This window comes from Cystoisospora suis (assembly GCF_002600585.1).
Source record: "Cystoisospora suis strain Wien I chromosome Unknown contig_5215, whole genome shotgun sequence".
Lineage (NCBI taxonomy): Eukaryota > Apicomplexa > Conoidasida > Eucoccidiorida > Sarcocystidae > Cystoisospora > Cystoisospora suis.
Window position 1 is genome coordinate 3,851 of NW_027158006.1, and position 13,054 is coordinate 16,904.

General features: G+C 44.1%; 3 protein-coding genes across 3 annotated transcripts in view; 2 read left to right on the top strand and 1 right to left on the bottom strand.

Annotated features, from left to right (window-relative positions):
- The window catches only part of CSUI_008997 (uncharacterized protein), a 5,977-nt gene extending 266 nt beyond the window's left edge, over positions 1–5,711 (bottom strand). The window contains exons 1-2 of the mRNA XM_068069116.1: positions 1,348–5,711; positions 1–754 (exon numbers count right to left, since the gene is read on the bottom strand). The exon at positions 1–754 is cut by the window's left edge and continues 266 nt beyond it. Coding sequence (XP_067918906.1) covers positions 1,387–2,958 — 1,572 coding nt within the window. The 5' untranslated portion in view covers positions 2,959–5,711 and the 3' untranslated portion in view covers positions 1–754; positions 1,348–1,386. The remainder of the gene's footprint in view (positions 755–1,347) is intronic.
- A 1,899-nt stretch (positions 5,712–7,610) lies between these two features.
- Positions 7,611–9,931, top strand: CSUI_008998 (uncharacterized protein). Its single transcript, XM_068069117.1, has one exon. The coding sequence runs from the start codon at positions 8,004–8,006 to the stop codon at positions 8,334–8,336; it is 333 nt and encodes a 110-aa protein (XP_067918907.1). The 5' UTR covers positions 7,611–8,003; the 3' UTR covers positions 8,337–9,931.
- A 1,114-nt stretch (positions 9,932–11,045) lies between these two features.
- CSUI_008999 (uncharacterized protein) lies at positions 11,046–13,054 on the top strand. The gene has a single exon (XM_068069118.1). It carries the CDS (start codon positions 11,503–11,505, stop codon positions 11,776–11,778), a length of 276 nt encoding a protein of 91 aa, XP_067918908.1. The 5' UTR covers positions 11,046–11,502; the 3' UTR covers positions 11,779–13,054.

The window sequence follows — 13,054 nt, forward strand, 5'->3', positions numbered from 1 at the left end:
ATATACATACAGACATACACATACATACACATAGGCATATATGCATACATCTCTATACAGATGTGGTATATGCCTACATACATGTATGTAGATCTATCTATAGATGTGTATGTATAAGTCGATTGACTAAGGTGTAAAGGAAAAAGAAGAGGAATGCTGGGGATACACAAAGAACGGCAACGAGCATCGTGGAGAGATTCCTCGTATGAAATACCCCAGAAACGAACTCCGAAAGAAAAGAAGAAGAGGGCATGTAAATCTCGAGGAACTTCATATCCTTCCTACCTTCTTTATCTTGACAAAGTTTACATAATGAGAAAGGGAGGGAGACCCACGAAGCTCTCCTCTCCTCCTCCTTCCTTTTCTTCCAAAGGCTATGTACATACGGATAGATGTATATATCTATATATGTATCTATGTGTGTATCTATACATTCCTCATCTACTCCATCCCTGACTGAACTTTCACATAGTCTACTCCTTCTCCCTCTTCTTTACCACAGAGATATACCTATATGCACACATACATATACATACATACGCATATACACATACATACACATGTATATATGTATACTAGAGTAGAGAGTCCATGGAGGAGCATCTGGCTGACGAGCGAACGCGAAGGATAGGATAAGACTCCATACAGAAAGAGGAAGCAGTGAGAGAGCTCTTTTCAAACCATCATAAAGAGAGAAGGAAAGATCTTTCTATCTACTTCTTTCCTTCTTCGTATCTTTCTTCTCGCCTGTCTTCTGTGGACAAAACGAACGACAGTTCCAAGCAACAGAAGAAGAGAGAAGTCTCGTCAGAAAGAAAGAAAGAAAGAGAGACTGGTAGAGGTTATGTTGATGCGCTATCATCATTATAGTCATATTTCTTCTTCTCCTTTCTGTAGAATTCACTCTTCTTCGAAATGCCGGAGATCTCTTCAGCTTTTCGCCATACACTTCTCTATTCACATGAGATCTAGACATGTAAATATATCTGTAGTCTTTCTACATAGAGAAAGAACCTGATACATATACATATCTGTATACACGTAATCTACGCAGCTCTTCCTCTATCTCTCTAGTATATCTTTTCCTACATAGATACATGCAAATCTCCTCTCTAATCTATCTTTAATCTATCTATCTTCTATCCGAACCACCGTCATACCTCTACTACAGCTTCATATCTATTTCTCTACCTATCTCTCTTCAGTCTCTCTTCTATCTTTCTCCCTCCATCTGTCTTGTTTACAATCCATCTCTCTATCTCTCTATCTCTCTCTGTGTGTCATCTCTATAGAAGGGGAAAGACCCGTTGAGTCGTCTCCTTTTCTCTTTAGAAACATGTCATATACCTGTGAAGAGGAGTTGCCTAGATCGTTTCTCTAGGCTCCTCACTCGACTTTAACACGCTCCATATCGTCGAGACTTATCATGCTTCTCTCTGGGAAATAGTCGGGGAATTCGAGCTGGTCCTCGTTGTAATACTCGAAATCTCTCTCCGGCCGAATCTCCCCTCCGTTCTCTTCATTCACATCTTTTGGAATTACTACTGTATCACTGAAGTATCCTTTCGCTTCAGATGGCTTCTCTCCTTCTCTTTCTTCTTTCTTCTCTTCATCTTCTTTCTTGTCTTGACCTTCTTTCTCTTCTTCCTTCTTCGCTTTCTTTGCATGTCTCTTCTTCTTCTTTTTCTCTTTCTTTCCTTCTTCGTCTTCTTCTGGAGAGGCAGATGGGGATCGTTTCTCGGCAGAAGAAGAGGAGAGAGAAGAAGAGACAATGGAGTAGTCATATTCAATCTTTTTGAACTTAATGAGAATCTTATACGATCCATCGTCCGACTGCCTTTGCGCTACTTCGAGATCGGAGACTTTCGTCAGCCCACACCCTGGAGGAATGGCCGTTTTACGAGCCACGACTTCGTTCTTTTCATCGAAGATGTCGACACGAATTCCTTGTCGATTGGGCAGCCAAAAGGCGCGGCTTTTCTCGGCATTTTCTAGAGAAGAAAGAAAGTGGAAGTGCATAAGACAGTTCATTGTATCAAAGATCATACGATGATCCGGAGTAGGCGTTTCAAACCAGTCAAGAACGTCGTAGTAATTTCTCGACTCGGTGGTCTCCATGCGTCGTTGAATGAACTTTTCAGGTGTTTCAAAAGGGATAGGGACAAGATCATCTTCTTTCCCTTCGAAACGGCTGAAGAAGATTTCAATCCGACCTACATAACAAGGTTTCTTGGCCTCTGCATGCAGACAGTAGACTCGCCATCTCGAATCCTTTGTCCGTATACAGCCACGAGGCACTTCAAACTTCTGTAGATGACGATGAGGGAACTTAAGGAATTGAATGCTTTCCACACGTTTCTCTGTATAGATTAACGATCCCTCGTGCTCTCCGTAGCTGAAGAGAACGCGGATGGATTTGGAGTCGATCAATCCAAGCCCCGCATTATCCCCGTTATCTTGATCGGCAATCGTGTCAAAGACAACGAGACACTCTTTCGGGTATCGATACACTTGAAGTTTCAAATCTTTCGTATCGGCGCCTTTCACAATGTTCTTTGCTTGGGCTGTCTGCTGCGCCAGCATACGGCTCATAGAAGGATACATGATAAACTGCGCTCCGATTTGTACCGCAGAGGAAAAGAAATCTAAACGACGTGAAGAAGAACCTCCCGGAGTCTTATTCTTGTCGAGAGGGGCAGGAGACTCATGTCTCTTCTTCTCTGGCTCGACTTCTCCGGGATTTCGTGACTTTTCTAAATCTTCTCTAGAGGTAGGCTTCGAGTTGTGATTGAGGGGAATTTCGATATACGGGTGGTGGGGGTCTTCATGATCTCCCCCGCTAGAAGAGGCGAGAGAGATAAGAGAGAAAGAAAAGAAAAGAAAGAAGAAAAGGAAAGAAAAGGTCATCTTTCCTTGAAAGGAGGAAAGACAAGGGGGAAGAGAACCAAGTTGGGACATGGTGGAGGAGAGCAAAAAGAAAAACGGAAAGGAATCTTGGGGGAAAATTCTCTCTCTCTCTCTTCTTCTTCAGAAGCATTTAAGCTCTTTATCTCTCCTTCTCCTTCTTTCTCTCTTCAGCCTAAGAGACTCACGTCGATCCTTCGTCTTTCTATCGGCTCAAAATAAATCTATCTCTTGATCGATAGATCCTTTGTCTCCATCTATCTATTAGCTGAGAGGCTTGGAGTCACTGAAAGGATAGGCATTGAAATAGACGAAGAAGGAAAGGGAAAGAAAAATTCTCTCCTTTCTTTAATAGAGAAACCGAAAGAAAGAAAGAAAGAACGGAGAGCAACGCCAACGCCGGCTAGTAGAGCTTGGCCGACGGCCCCTTAACGATAAGAAAAATTCTAGATCTCGTAAGCTAAGAAGGAGGAAGCTTATCAGAAAAGAATCTCCCGTGCATATGTAGTGGCCGGTAAATCTATCTATAAAGAGGGGAGCGAAAAAGAAGAAGAAGTGTGATATTTTCTAAAAGGGAGATCAAGAAGAATCTCCCCTAGGCGACAAGGGTCAACACACACACCTTTCAGACTCTTCTCTCTCTCCAGAAGACTCCTCCTTTATGAAGACTGAGTAAAGAAATTACCTTTATCTTTCTTTTCTCTCTTGTTGCAACTTTTCCTTATTTCCTTTAAAGAAGAAAAAGAAGAAGAAAAGAGAAGAAGCAAGCCGTCGCCAGCACCGGCGGGTGGCGCTCCTCCTAGCAAGGCCAGGAGAGATCCATGGATCGATCGATCCTTCTCAGGCGTCCTCCTTCTTTCTAATCGGAAATGACGATTAAAAGAAGAACGAGAAACCTCTTCTGATCTCTCTAAAGCGTGGCAAACGAAAGGGAAGAAAGCAAATGAATGAACATGCAGCAAAACAACGCAAAGAAATCTCTCTTCAATCCACACCGTGAAGGGTGACTCTTTCTTCTTCGGTCGGAAATCTCCAAGAAGAATGAAAGGACGGGAAGATCGACGGCCCCTAACGCCCGGGCCACTTCACCCTTACGACAAGAAGAGAAAGAAAAGTCACCTTCTGTTTAAAGAAAAGAAGAAAGATAGGGAAGAGATTCAAATGCGACTAGAAACCTGGACTTTCCTTGAACAAAGAACTCTCTTTCTCTTTCTTCTTCTCGTTTTACCGATGAAACAGGGGAAGCATCAACAGCAGCCAAGAGAGATGAAAGAGAGAGAGAGAGTCGGGCCGGCCTCCGTACCGCCGAGAAGGACAGGACCACCACAGAGAACACCCCCACCCCTACCAAGCTCTCTCCGCTTTCTAGCCATCCGTGAAAGAAAAAGCCTCTCTCTGTGGAAGTATCTATCCATCTCTCTCTATCTATATATCTTTCACTCTACTTCTCTATATATTTCTCCGTCTGTCTCTCTATCTATCTCTTTATGTGACTCTTTACCGCCTTCTCTTTCTATGCACCGATGGATGGATGGATGGGCCCTTCCCGGTCATCCCCCACCCACAGCCGCGAAGAGAACGACTACTACGGCTATTATGACTATTCCTATGACTACTGAGACTATTCTTATGGCTGTTCCTCTCCCTACTGGTAGGGCTACGTGCTGGAAATACCACGCATGTAGAGACACCTGTCACCACTACAAACACTACCGAGGAAAAGAGAAACGAGAAAAAGAAAAAGAGAGAGAGAGAGTGACAGGAGGAATGTGGAGATCGATACTATACTGGGGTGCTTGTTTCAGGCGGAGGGAGAGAGAGAGTAGTCGTCAAGCTCCATGGATGAATGAACTCGATGGCCGTAGAAAAGGTTAATGAAAGAAAGAAAGAATGTTAAATAGACGAATAGATAGAGGTAAGGAATGCCCTCTGTTAGATAAATGCAGCTAGAGCAAGACAGACAGACAGGGAGAGTGATAGATAGATAGATAGAAAAAGAGGTCTTCTCATCGTGAATGGCTGGCGTCTTCTTCCTCTTCCAGCTCGGGGGTGGGTGTCCGACGCAAAGAATAACAAGAAAGGAAGAAGAAAAGGAATGACTGAATTGAGGGGATAGAACAGACAATGTGAATAATAAGAATAAGAAGAATGAAGAAGAAGCTCTCTATGATCATCCATTGTTGACCTAAATCTCTATCTACTCTGTCCTCCACGCATACCTCATGCCCTGCCACTCCTACTCCTCCTACTATTCCTACTACATCTAGCTACTCCTACGTACTTTTACTGCTCTGACTACTCTTTGTTTCATAATGACTACCTCGTAGGTCCCTTAAACCGCTTTCTAATATGACGACTACTACGGGCGGCGACAAGATCATGTGACTCTTCTACGTCTCTCCAGCTCCTAGCAGAAGAAGTAGTACTCCTACTGCTACTTTTCCTAGCACCATCATCACTAGTGAACTTCTCTTTACCATTACAGGCACTCGTTCGACTATTCCTCTTACTACTTTTGCTCCTAGTAGTGAAAGTGAAACACCTGCCTCGACTATCAAGGACGACATTCCCACTACTACTACTACTCCTACAGACCTCTTATGCCTAGTACTATAGCTACGCCTAGCTACCATGCCTATTCCTACTGTGCCTCTCTCCTATTCCTGACGCCGAGGGCAGCACGTACCGGCAGAACTCCTACCACTCCTACTAGGACTAGTCCAATTAAAGAAGCTACTGAGTAGTCGAGGAGGAGGAGGAGTAGTAGTACTGGTATAGTGAGAGTTGCGATAGTCCTCCACCTTCCTTCTTAACTTCTTCTTCCTTATGTCGTGACGTCCCTTCTTTCTACGAGATTGCTTTTCTGTCCTTCCCCTCTTGGGGAGGTGGAATGAGAGAAAGCTGTCTCATTGCAAAGGCAGAGAAGAAAGAAAAAGAAGAAGAGGAGAGAAGCAGATGGATCGTATAAGAGACAGAAGAAGGAATGGAAAAGAGAGAGAGCGTCTGTGGCTGAGTCTGTCGTGTCTACGAGGTTAAAGAGAAGAGAGAGAGGGAGGAAAACTTGGACCAAAAGATCAATGCGTCAAGAGGAAGAGAGAGAAGACCAGAGAAGAGAGAACCCGAGAGAGAAGGTCTTGTATGGAAAGAAGAAAAAGAAGAAAAGACACTCTCTTCTTTCTTTCTTTCTTTCTTTCTCTTGTTTTGTCATCTGTCCGAGTAGAGTAACTTCATTTCCCTCTCGTCCTCCTCCTAGTCCTATTAATACTAATACTATACCTATTACTACTACTGATACATAGTTAGGCTCCTCCCCACTAGGCACATTCACTCTCTCTAGCTGTCTTCGATTTATCTACCTTTAGTCTAGCTATTCTTAATCTACGTAACTATCTAACTGTTTCTCGTCAATCTATCTATCTATCTATCCTCAGTGTAGCTCTCATCTTTAATCTACTTGTCTGTTCATTTGCGTCATTCCTCTTCTCCTTTTACGTTTCTACAAGGATACTCCTTGACCTCTGATAGAGAAGCACTTGATGCCTTTCTACTTTCTCTGAGTGATAAGCGAAGAAAAGATCCTTCTGTGTGAGAAGCCAAGCCCCTGTGTAGAAGCCTCCTCCTTCTCTAACCCTTCTACTGATGAAAAGTGTCGGAGCTGCTCCTCCTCTTCTCTTTCTTCTTCTACTTTTATCTTTCTCCCTTCTTCTTTTCTCTCTTCTCTTTCTTCTCTTTCTCTCTCACTCCTGGAACTCTCGGGTTTATATCGGAGATTCTTTGGAGCCCCCGGAAGACTTGCATGGAAAGAAAACTCAAAACTCCTTTACTTTCTTTCTTCACAAGAGGAATCTTCTTTGTATGATCTTTCTTCTATTAGAAGAGAAAATGCCTTCTCTCAACTGTAGAAAGACTCTTGAAAGGCAAAAGAATCTCTCCGTAGTTGATCTTCTCTCTTCCGAAGAGAAAGAAAGAAAAGAAAAGAAAAGAAAAGAGAGTCATTGGGCAGAGCTTTTTCTTTAGGGAGGCGGCAGCCTTTCGTCCCTTCTGAAGGGAGGGTCCTTCTTTAGCAGAAGAAGAAAATTCGAATTCTTCTTTTCTCTTCTTCAACTGCAAGTTTTCGTGTGATTTGGTACTTTTCTTTCGTCTTCTTCTTTTTCTCTTTCTTTGGAGTCGGCTACATTTTCACGGGGGCATAGATATATAGTGAAAGAAGAAAGAGGCTCTTAGCTATACTGTGGAAACTTTCTTTGTCCTTTTTATCTCTCCTTTCTTTCATCCTTTCTTAATCGCAATAGAAAAGGAAAGAAAGGGACGACCTTTATAGAGGGTTGGCTCATGGGAAGAGCCAGGGGGTTCCTTCCCGTCTTCGCTCCCTCCTTCTCTTCCTTTTCTTCTATCATAGAGAGAGTGAATGGAAGACAGAAAAAGTCTACTTTCTCCAGTGACTATCTTGGTAGAAGACAACTCCTTTCGAGAAGATGAAGAAGAATGCAATCTCTTTAGAAAAAAGGGAGGCTAGGAAAGATAGAGAAAGGAGTCCATCCACATCTTCAGAGAAATCTCTCTTTCCCTGCTCTGCTTTGGAAGAAGAAAAGTTCAAGTAGGGCATCTTTCTTCATAACTTATACAAGCGAATCGCACCATGTTAGTTGCGTAGAGAAAATTCCCCTAGTCTTTATTTCTTCTTCTCATCTTGTCTCTCCAAGCCAACAAGAAAGAAAGAGACGGAAAGAAAGAAATTCTTTTCTCTAACGGTTTCGTTCTCTCTTTCAGGGAGGGAAGTTCATCTAAAGAGGCTTCCTTCATGAAAAAAGAGAAAGAAGAAGGATGAAGAAAGTCAAGAGAAAGAAGAAAAAGAAGCAAGGTGAATAGACGGAGAGGAGATTTTTCTCCCCTTCTCTTCATCTTCTTTTCTCTCTATTCTTGCTTCTTATCTTCCGATCTTCTTTTCCTTTCGTTCTTCTCTATCTCATTTGGTCTTCTCCTTTTCCTCTTTCTTCACGTCTCATTCTTGTCTTTCTTTCTTGTCTCGAGCTGACGATAGCTTCTTTCTTTCTTTCTTTTCTTGTCTGTTGCTTCTGCCGCCGAACCGGTCGGTGTTGATGATCGACAGCTCACTGTCTTGGGTCCTCTTTTTCTTTCTCTCTTTCTCTTTATCTCTCCTTCTTTCTCTTTCTCTCATTCTCTTTCTCTGTGTTGGTGTGTTTGGAGTGTATCGGGATCTATCTCTCTATCTATCTCTTCTTTTCTTTCTCTTTGCATGTGAATTCAGAGGACTGAAGAGCGGACTCAACTCATTCACGCACAGCTCGATGTCTCTCCATCTTTGGTATTTGTTTCTTTTCTCTTCCTCTCTTTGTTGCTCTCAAGATTCTCCTCTTGTTAAACTTTGGTCTAGCCAAAGAAAACTCCAGAGAAGAGGAGAGATCGAGTAAATCTAGAGAAGCAGACGACCTCAGGTCAGCTCTCCGTCTCTTCTTCCTCCTCCTGTTGAGAACAGCCGTCTTTGAAACACACTTCTTCTTCTTCTTTTTCTCTTTTCTTTCCCTTCTTTGTTTCTTCTTTTCTTTCTCCCTGTATCTCTTGTGCATTTGAGCCAACTCTTCTCTCCTCCTATGAAAGGAAAGAGTGAAGGCATCGAATAGACAGAGAGGTAGATTCAAGATAGAAAGATAGGTAGATAGAATGGAGATAGATAAGGCTCTTTTTTCGTCTTTATTTTGTATCTTGGGGCTGCTCTCTACTGTCTCCTTTCATTCTCTGGAGGCTTCATTCAATCTCCAACAGTTTCACAAGATTCTCCCCTCCAGAAAAGTCGCCTCTTCTTCGAGGACAGGTTCTTCCTCTCTCTTTCCCTCCTTTTTTCTTTCTTTTCTTTCGCTCTTTCTCTCATCCTTTTTCCGGTAGACACTAGAATGAAGTGACTTTTCAACGAAGAGAAAGACTTTAAACAGAGAGGTCTTTATACAGAGAAACGGGTAAGAAAGAAAGAACGAAAAGAAGATGAGAAAGAAAGAAAGATAATGCAGTGTGGAGATATGAACTCTAGCTCTTTTCTTTCTCTTTCATCTCTTTCTTTCTGTCCTCTATAAGAAGCTTTCTTTCTCCTAGAGTTCTACGGCTCTTCAAAGAAAAGGAGAACGAGAGACTTCTATAGAAGAAGAAGAATTGATCGATTGATACACTTCGTCACCTTCTCTTTTCACAGGAAAGCCACCTTTCTTCTCTTCTTCTTCTTGTAAAGACAGGAATATTTCTTTCCTAGCCCTTTTCGGGAGGTCTCTCCCCCAAGAAGCAAGCACCCCACCCTATTACAGAAGTGCCAAGCCCTCCTTTCTTTCTTTCTTTCTTTCTCATTCATTCTTTCTTTTCTTTCTTTCGATGGGAGAGGCAGACGAGGAGTCCATCTTCATTCCTTCGCTCTCTACTTGTCGGCGTATCTTTCTCTTCAACGCCCTCTTTCTTCTCTCTCTTTTCTCTATCTTATTCTTCTTCGTCTTCAACTTCTTCTTTCCTCATCTATACAAGTAAGAAACATGTAGGAAGTCTTCTTCTCTTCGCTAATTGACTTCTCCTTCTTCTTTCTTCTCCTTCTCTCCTTCTTCTTCTCCCTCTCTCCTTCTTCTTTTTCCTCTCTCCGTCTTCTTCTTGTCCTCAGCTCTGGAATGTCTTGACATACCTCTATCTATTTATCTATCTATCTATCTTTCTTCTTCGTCCTTCGCCTTTTCACCCTTTCTTTCAATCTGGCTGAATCGTCTCTTCTCCTTTCTTTCTTTCTTTTCACATGAGATGAAGCTCCATGACTTCGCTCTTTCTTCATTAGGGCCCGGGGTTGAAGAGGAGGAGACAGGACGACGACGAGGAGAAGGGGAAGGTGTCTCCTTCGAGGGGCTCTCGAGTCAAACCCCACACAACAACGTCGATGATCAGGAAACAATCGATACCACCCCTAATCAACATAACGCTCTCCCTCAAAGAAACTCTTCTCCTCCTCCCTCTTCCTCTTCTCCTCCTCCCTCTTCTTCTTACTCTTCTTCTCTGTTTCGTACGTCTTGTATCCTGCCTCCCTCTTCCTCGAGGTCCTTTGAGTCCTTGCATCCTTGCCTCAAGCCGCTCTCGCAGCCAGCACTTTCAGAGAGGCGTCGCCTCTGACATGCCAGCGCTAGTTTCCTAACCATTTTCAATATTAATCTATGTTTAGCTATAGTGCATTATCGTGCATAAAAATAGCTTAACTCTAGGGTCTCATTTTTGTGTATGGTACATGTGTGAGGGAGGGATCGTCCAATGGTACGTGTTTTCGTGAAGAGGTGTGAAAAACTGGTGTGTTCGGTTTTGAACGCCTGTGCTAGTGTACCAGCTTGTGATGACGTTCTTTCAAAGCGGCAAACCAGTCGAAGCTCCCAAGACTCTGACATGTCGGACGCTCGGCCTACCGCCCTCAGCCCACGCAGCGATGCAAGCCTGCGAGCTCGGCGGTACCGGGCCGGTCGGGCAGATCGCGAATGCTACGAACAGAGCTGGGAGTTTCTCTAGGTTACACTAAAGGCGACTATAGACGATACGATCAATAGTCAGCGTGCAATAGGATTTAGGGGCTTCCGCTAGTGTATCACTACTAGCGATGATGTCCTCTGTAGTTGTAGCAGTCTTACTAGCGAGTCGCCGTAGCAGTTTCCGTGCTATACGAGGGCGCAGTTGGTATACAGCTGTTGGAGCGCTAATAGAACAATAACTGTAGCGACACTGCACAAGTGGAACTATGGCAACAGAATCAGTACGTCATCACCGGCGGTGCCGGTTACAGCTCTAGTAGCTTTAGTAGTTGGTCTTGTGGGTAGCCCTAGCGGCAGTAGTGGTAGTAGTCGTCACGATTGTCAGAGCAGCTACAGGGAAAGTTACCCCCGTGGTAGCCGCAGTGGTTCGGAAATCTGGGTTGGTAACAGTAGTCGTGACAGTCCTAAGCGTAGTACTACAAGTGCTATTTTTCAGAGAGGTTCTTGAGTAACAGCCCGCCATTCTCATGATCCTCGCTGCGGCAGCATCGGGGGTGGTGGTCCTTACGCCTGGGTTGGTGGGTGAACGGGGAAAGAAGGTACGACGCGAATGATCACTAGCGTTCGTTTCCTTCTCAGCTGACAGGAAAAGTGTTTCTCCAAGGTGTTCTTCCTACTTTGCGATTTCTTACGCAGTTCTCGATCTAGACTTACTTCTGATGGTTGCTGACAGGGGGGTTGTGTCTCCTTTTCGTTCTCTTTTTCCGTTTGTTACCTCTTCTTCCTTTATACTGAGGTCATGACAGCGGAAGCCAGAAGACACCTTCATGATAGATAGCATACAGCCCCTTGCCTGTGGTGGACAAAATGAACTTGCGCGCTCTTGCTGATCTTCTTTGTACACTCCAAAGAATTCTTCTCCTCAAAGCTTTGTCTTTCGAGTCGCCCAATCCGTTTTCTGTGGTCCTGGGAAATGCAACTACGGCAATGGCTCCATCAGTCTCTTTCGTTTCTCGCGAATCGTTTTCCTAAGAAGAACAACATTTGAAGCCAACGCTTTTTCTCCAAAAATACGGAAAGACAAACAAGACAACAGATACATATGGGACGTTTCTTTTTGTTGTCTTCCTCTCTCCTCCCCGCCGGGTCCCCTCTTTCTATCTGCCTCCTCGTGTTTCACTGTCTTTGTTCGATTCGCACCGACTTACACCACGTCCATCTTGCTTGTCTTCCACTGTTTTTTCCCTCGTCGCTGTCCTGTCCGAGTTTGATTTTGTCATCTTTTCCTTCGCTTGGAATTTGTTTCTATCCATCCCTCCTTCTCTTCTGTCTGTGCCCTCAAGCTATCTCATCACATGCATCAGTACTACCCGTATAACTCACGTCTTCCTTCATAGAGCCTTCCTCCTCTGCTGCACCCCCTCCGAGAACTCATTGTAGGGCCCATCCGCTCATCTCGCCCGGTGTAACAGCGGCACGGAGACTGTTTTCCCCCTCTTCATTCTCTCGTCCTCCGCTCCTCCCTCTTTCGTCTTAGTAGGTGCCATATCACCACGGAGTCTCGTGTTCCACCAACAAACGGAAATTTTTTCAGTGTTATATGCCTCTCGAAAGACGGGGATATCTGTCTGTTTGGGTTTACAGAAAGCCACTGAGCGGTTTGCAGCAGGCAATACTGTTCTGGCCCTACACCTGTGTCTATCGCTATTAGTGGCATGTGTCCTGTATGACACCTAACTTCCGTTTCTCGGCCAAATGTGATCTAGAGAAACCGAAGTGATGAGGGCTATGGTGTATGTACACTCCTACTCTTAGTCTCCTTACTTCCGGTCTGATCCCGCCTTCTCCTCAACGCCTCCAACTTTCTCAGCTACTTTTACACCTACATACTAGTATCGGGTGTAGAATTGCAATGCGTGTTTACTTGTTTCACCGAGCTGGATTGACTTCTCAGAGCACATTCGTTTCTTTTCTCTCCACCATTTTGCGAGAGCCCCTTGTTTCCTACCTTTCCACGCCGTGAAGTCTCTCTCTTCGTTTTCTTCCTGTGTCTTTTCCGTCTCCATCGCCCGAACAAAGAGACTGCACGCTCTTTTCTTTCCAGGGGGAGAGACGATATGAGGGTCCATGGGCAACATGTTTGTTATTCACACGGTCGACTGACTATTCGGCGTTTTCCTTAGAGCCCAAGTTTTCTTCACGTCTTTCTTCTCAAGGGTTCTTTACTAGTACCCCCCAAGCTCTCATGCCAAATATTCCACACGATAGGACTTCCCTGTAAAGAGACAGAAGTAAAGGGTTTCAGACCATCTTTCTCTCAAGTTCACGTCAAAGACTTCCTTCCCTTTGCATTGTCGACCTCCTTCTCTCACGCGTACCGCTTCTCCTCTCTTTCGCTTCCTTCTGTATTGAAGGCTGTCGAGAGCGTACACGTTCAATATCGTCAGAGATTCCTCACGGTCTGTTTCGAGTCAATTCAGCCACAACTTCATTCCATATCAGCTAAAGGTCCCGTTACTACTGTCTCTTCCTCTTTACCCAACCAAACGTCTTTTCTAGACTCTTCTGTTTCTCTCCCGCAATTTCTTCGCTCATCTCCTCATAGAAGAAAAAGACATTGAAACACTCTAGTAGCCTTTCTTTCTTTCTTTTTT

Bases quoted from the DNA above. Each gene is read 5' to 3' on its own strand.
- CSUI_008999 (XM_068069118.1), top strand. From the start codon at position 11,503: ATGGGACGTTTCTTTTTGTTGTCTTCCTCTCTCCTCCCCGCCGGGTCC.
- CSUI_008998 (XM_068069117.1), top strand. From the start codon at position 8,004: ATGATCGACAGCTCACTGTCTTGGGTCCTCTTTTTCTTTCTCTCTTTC.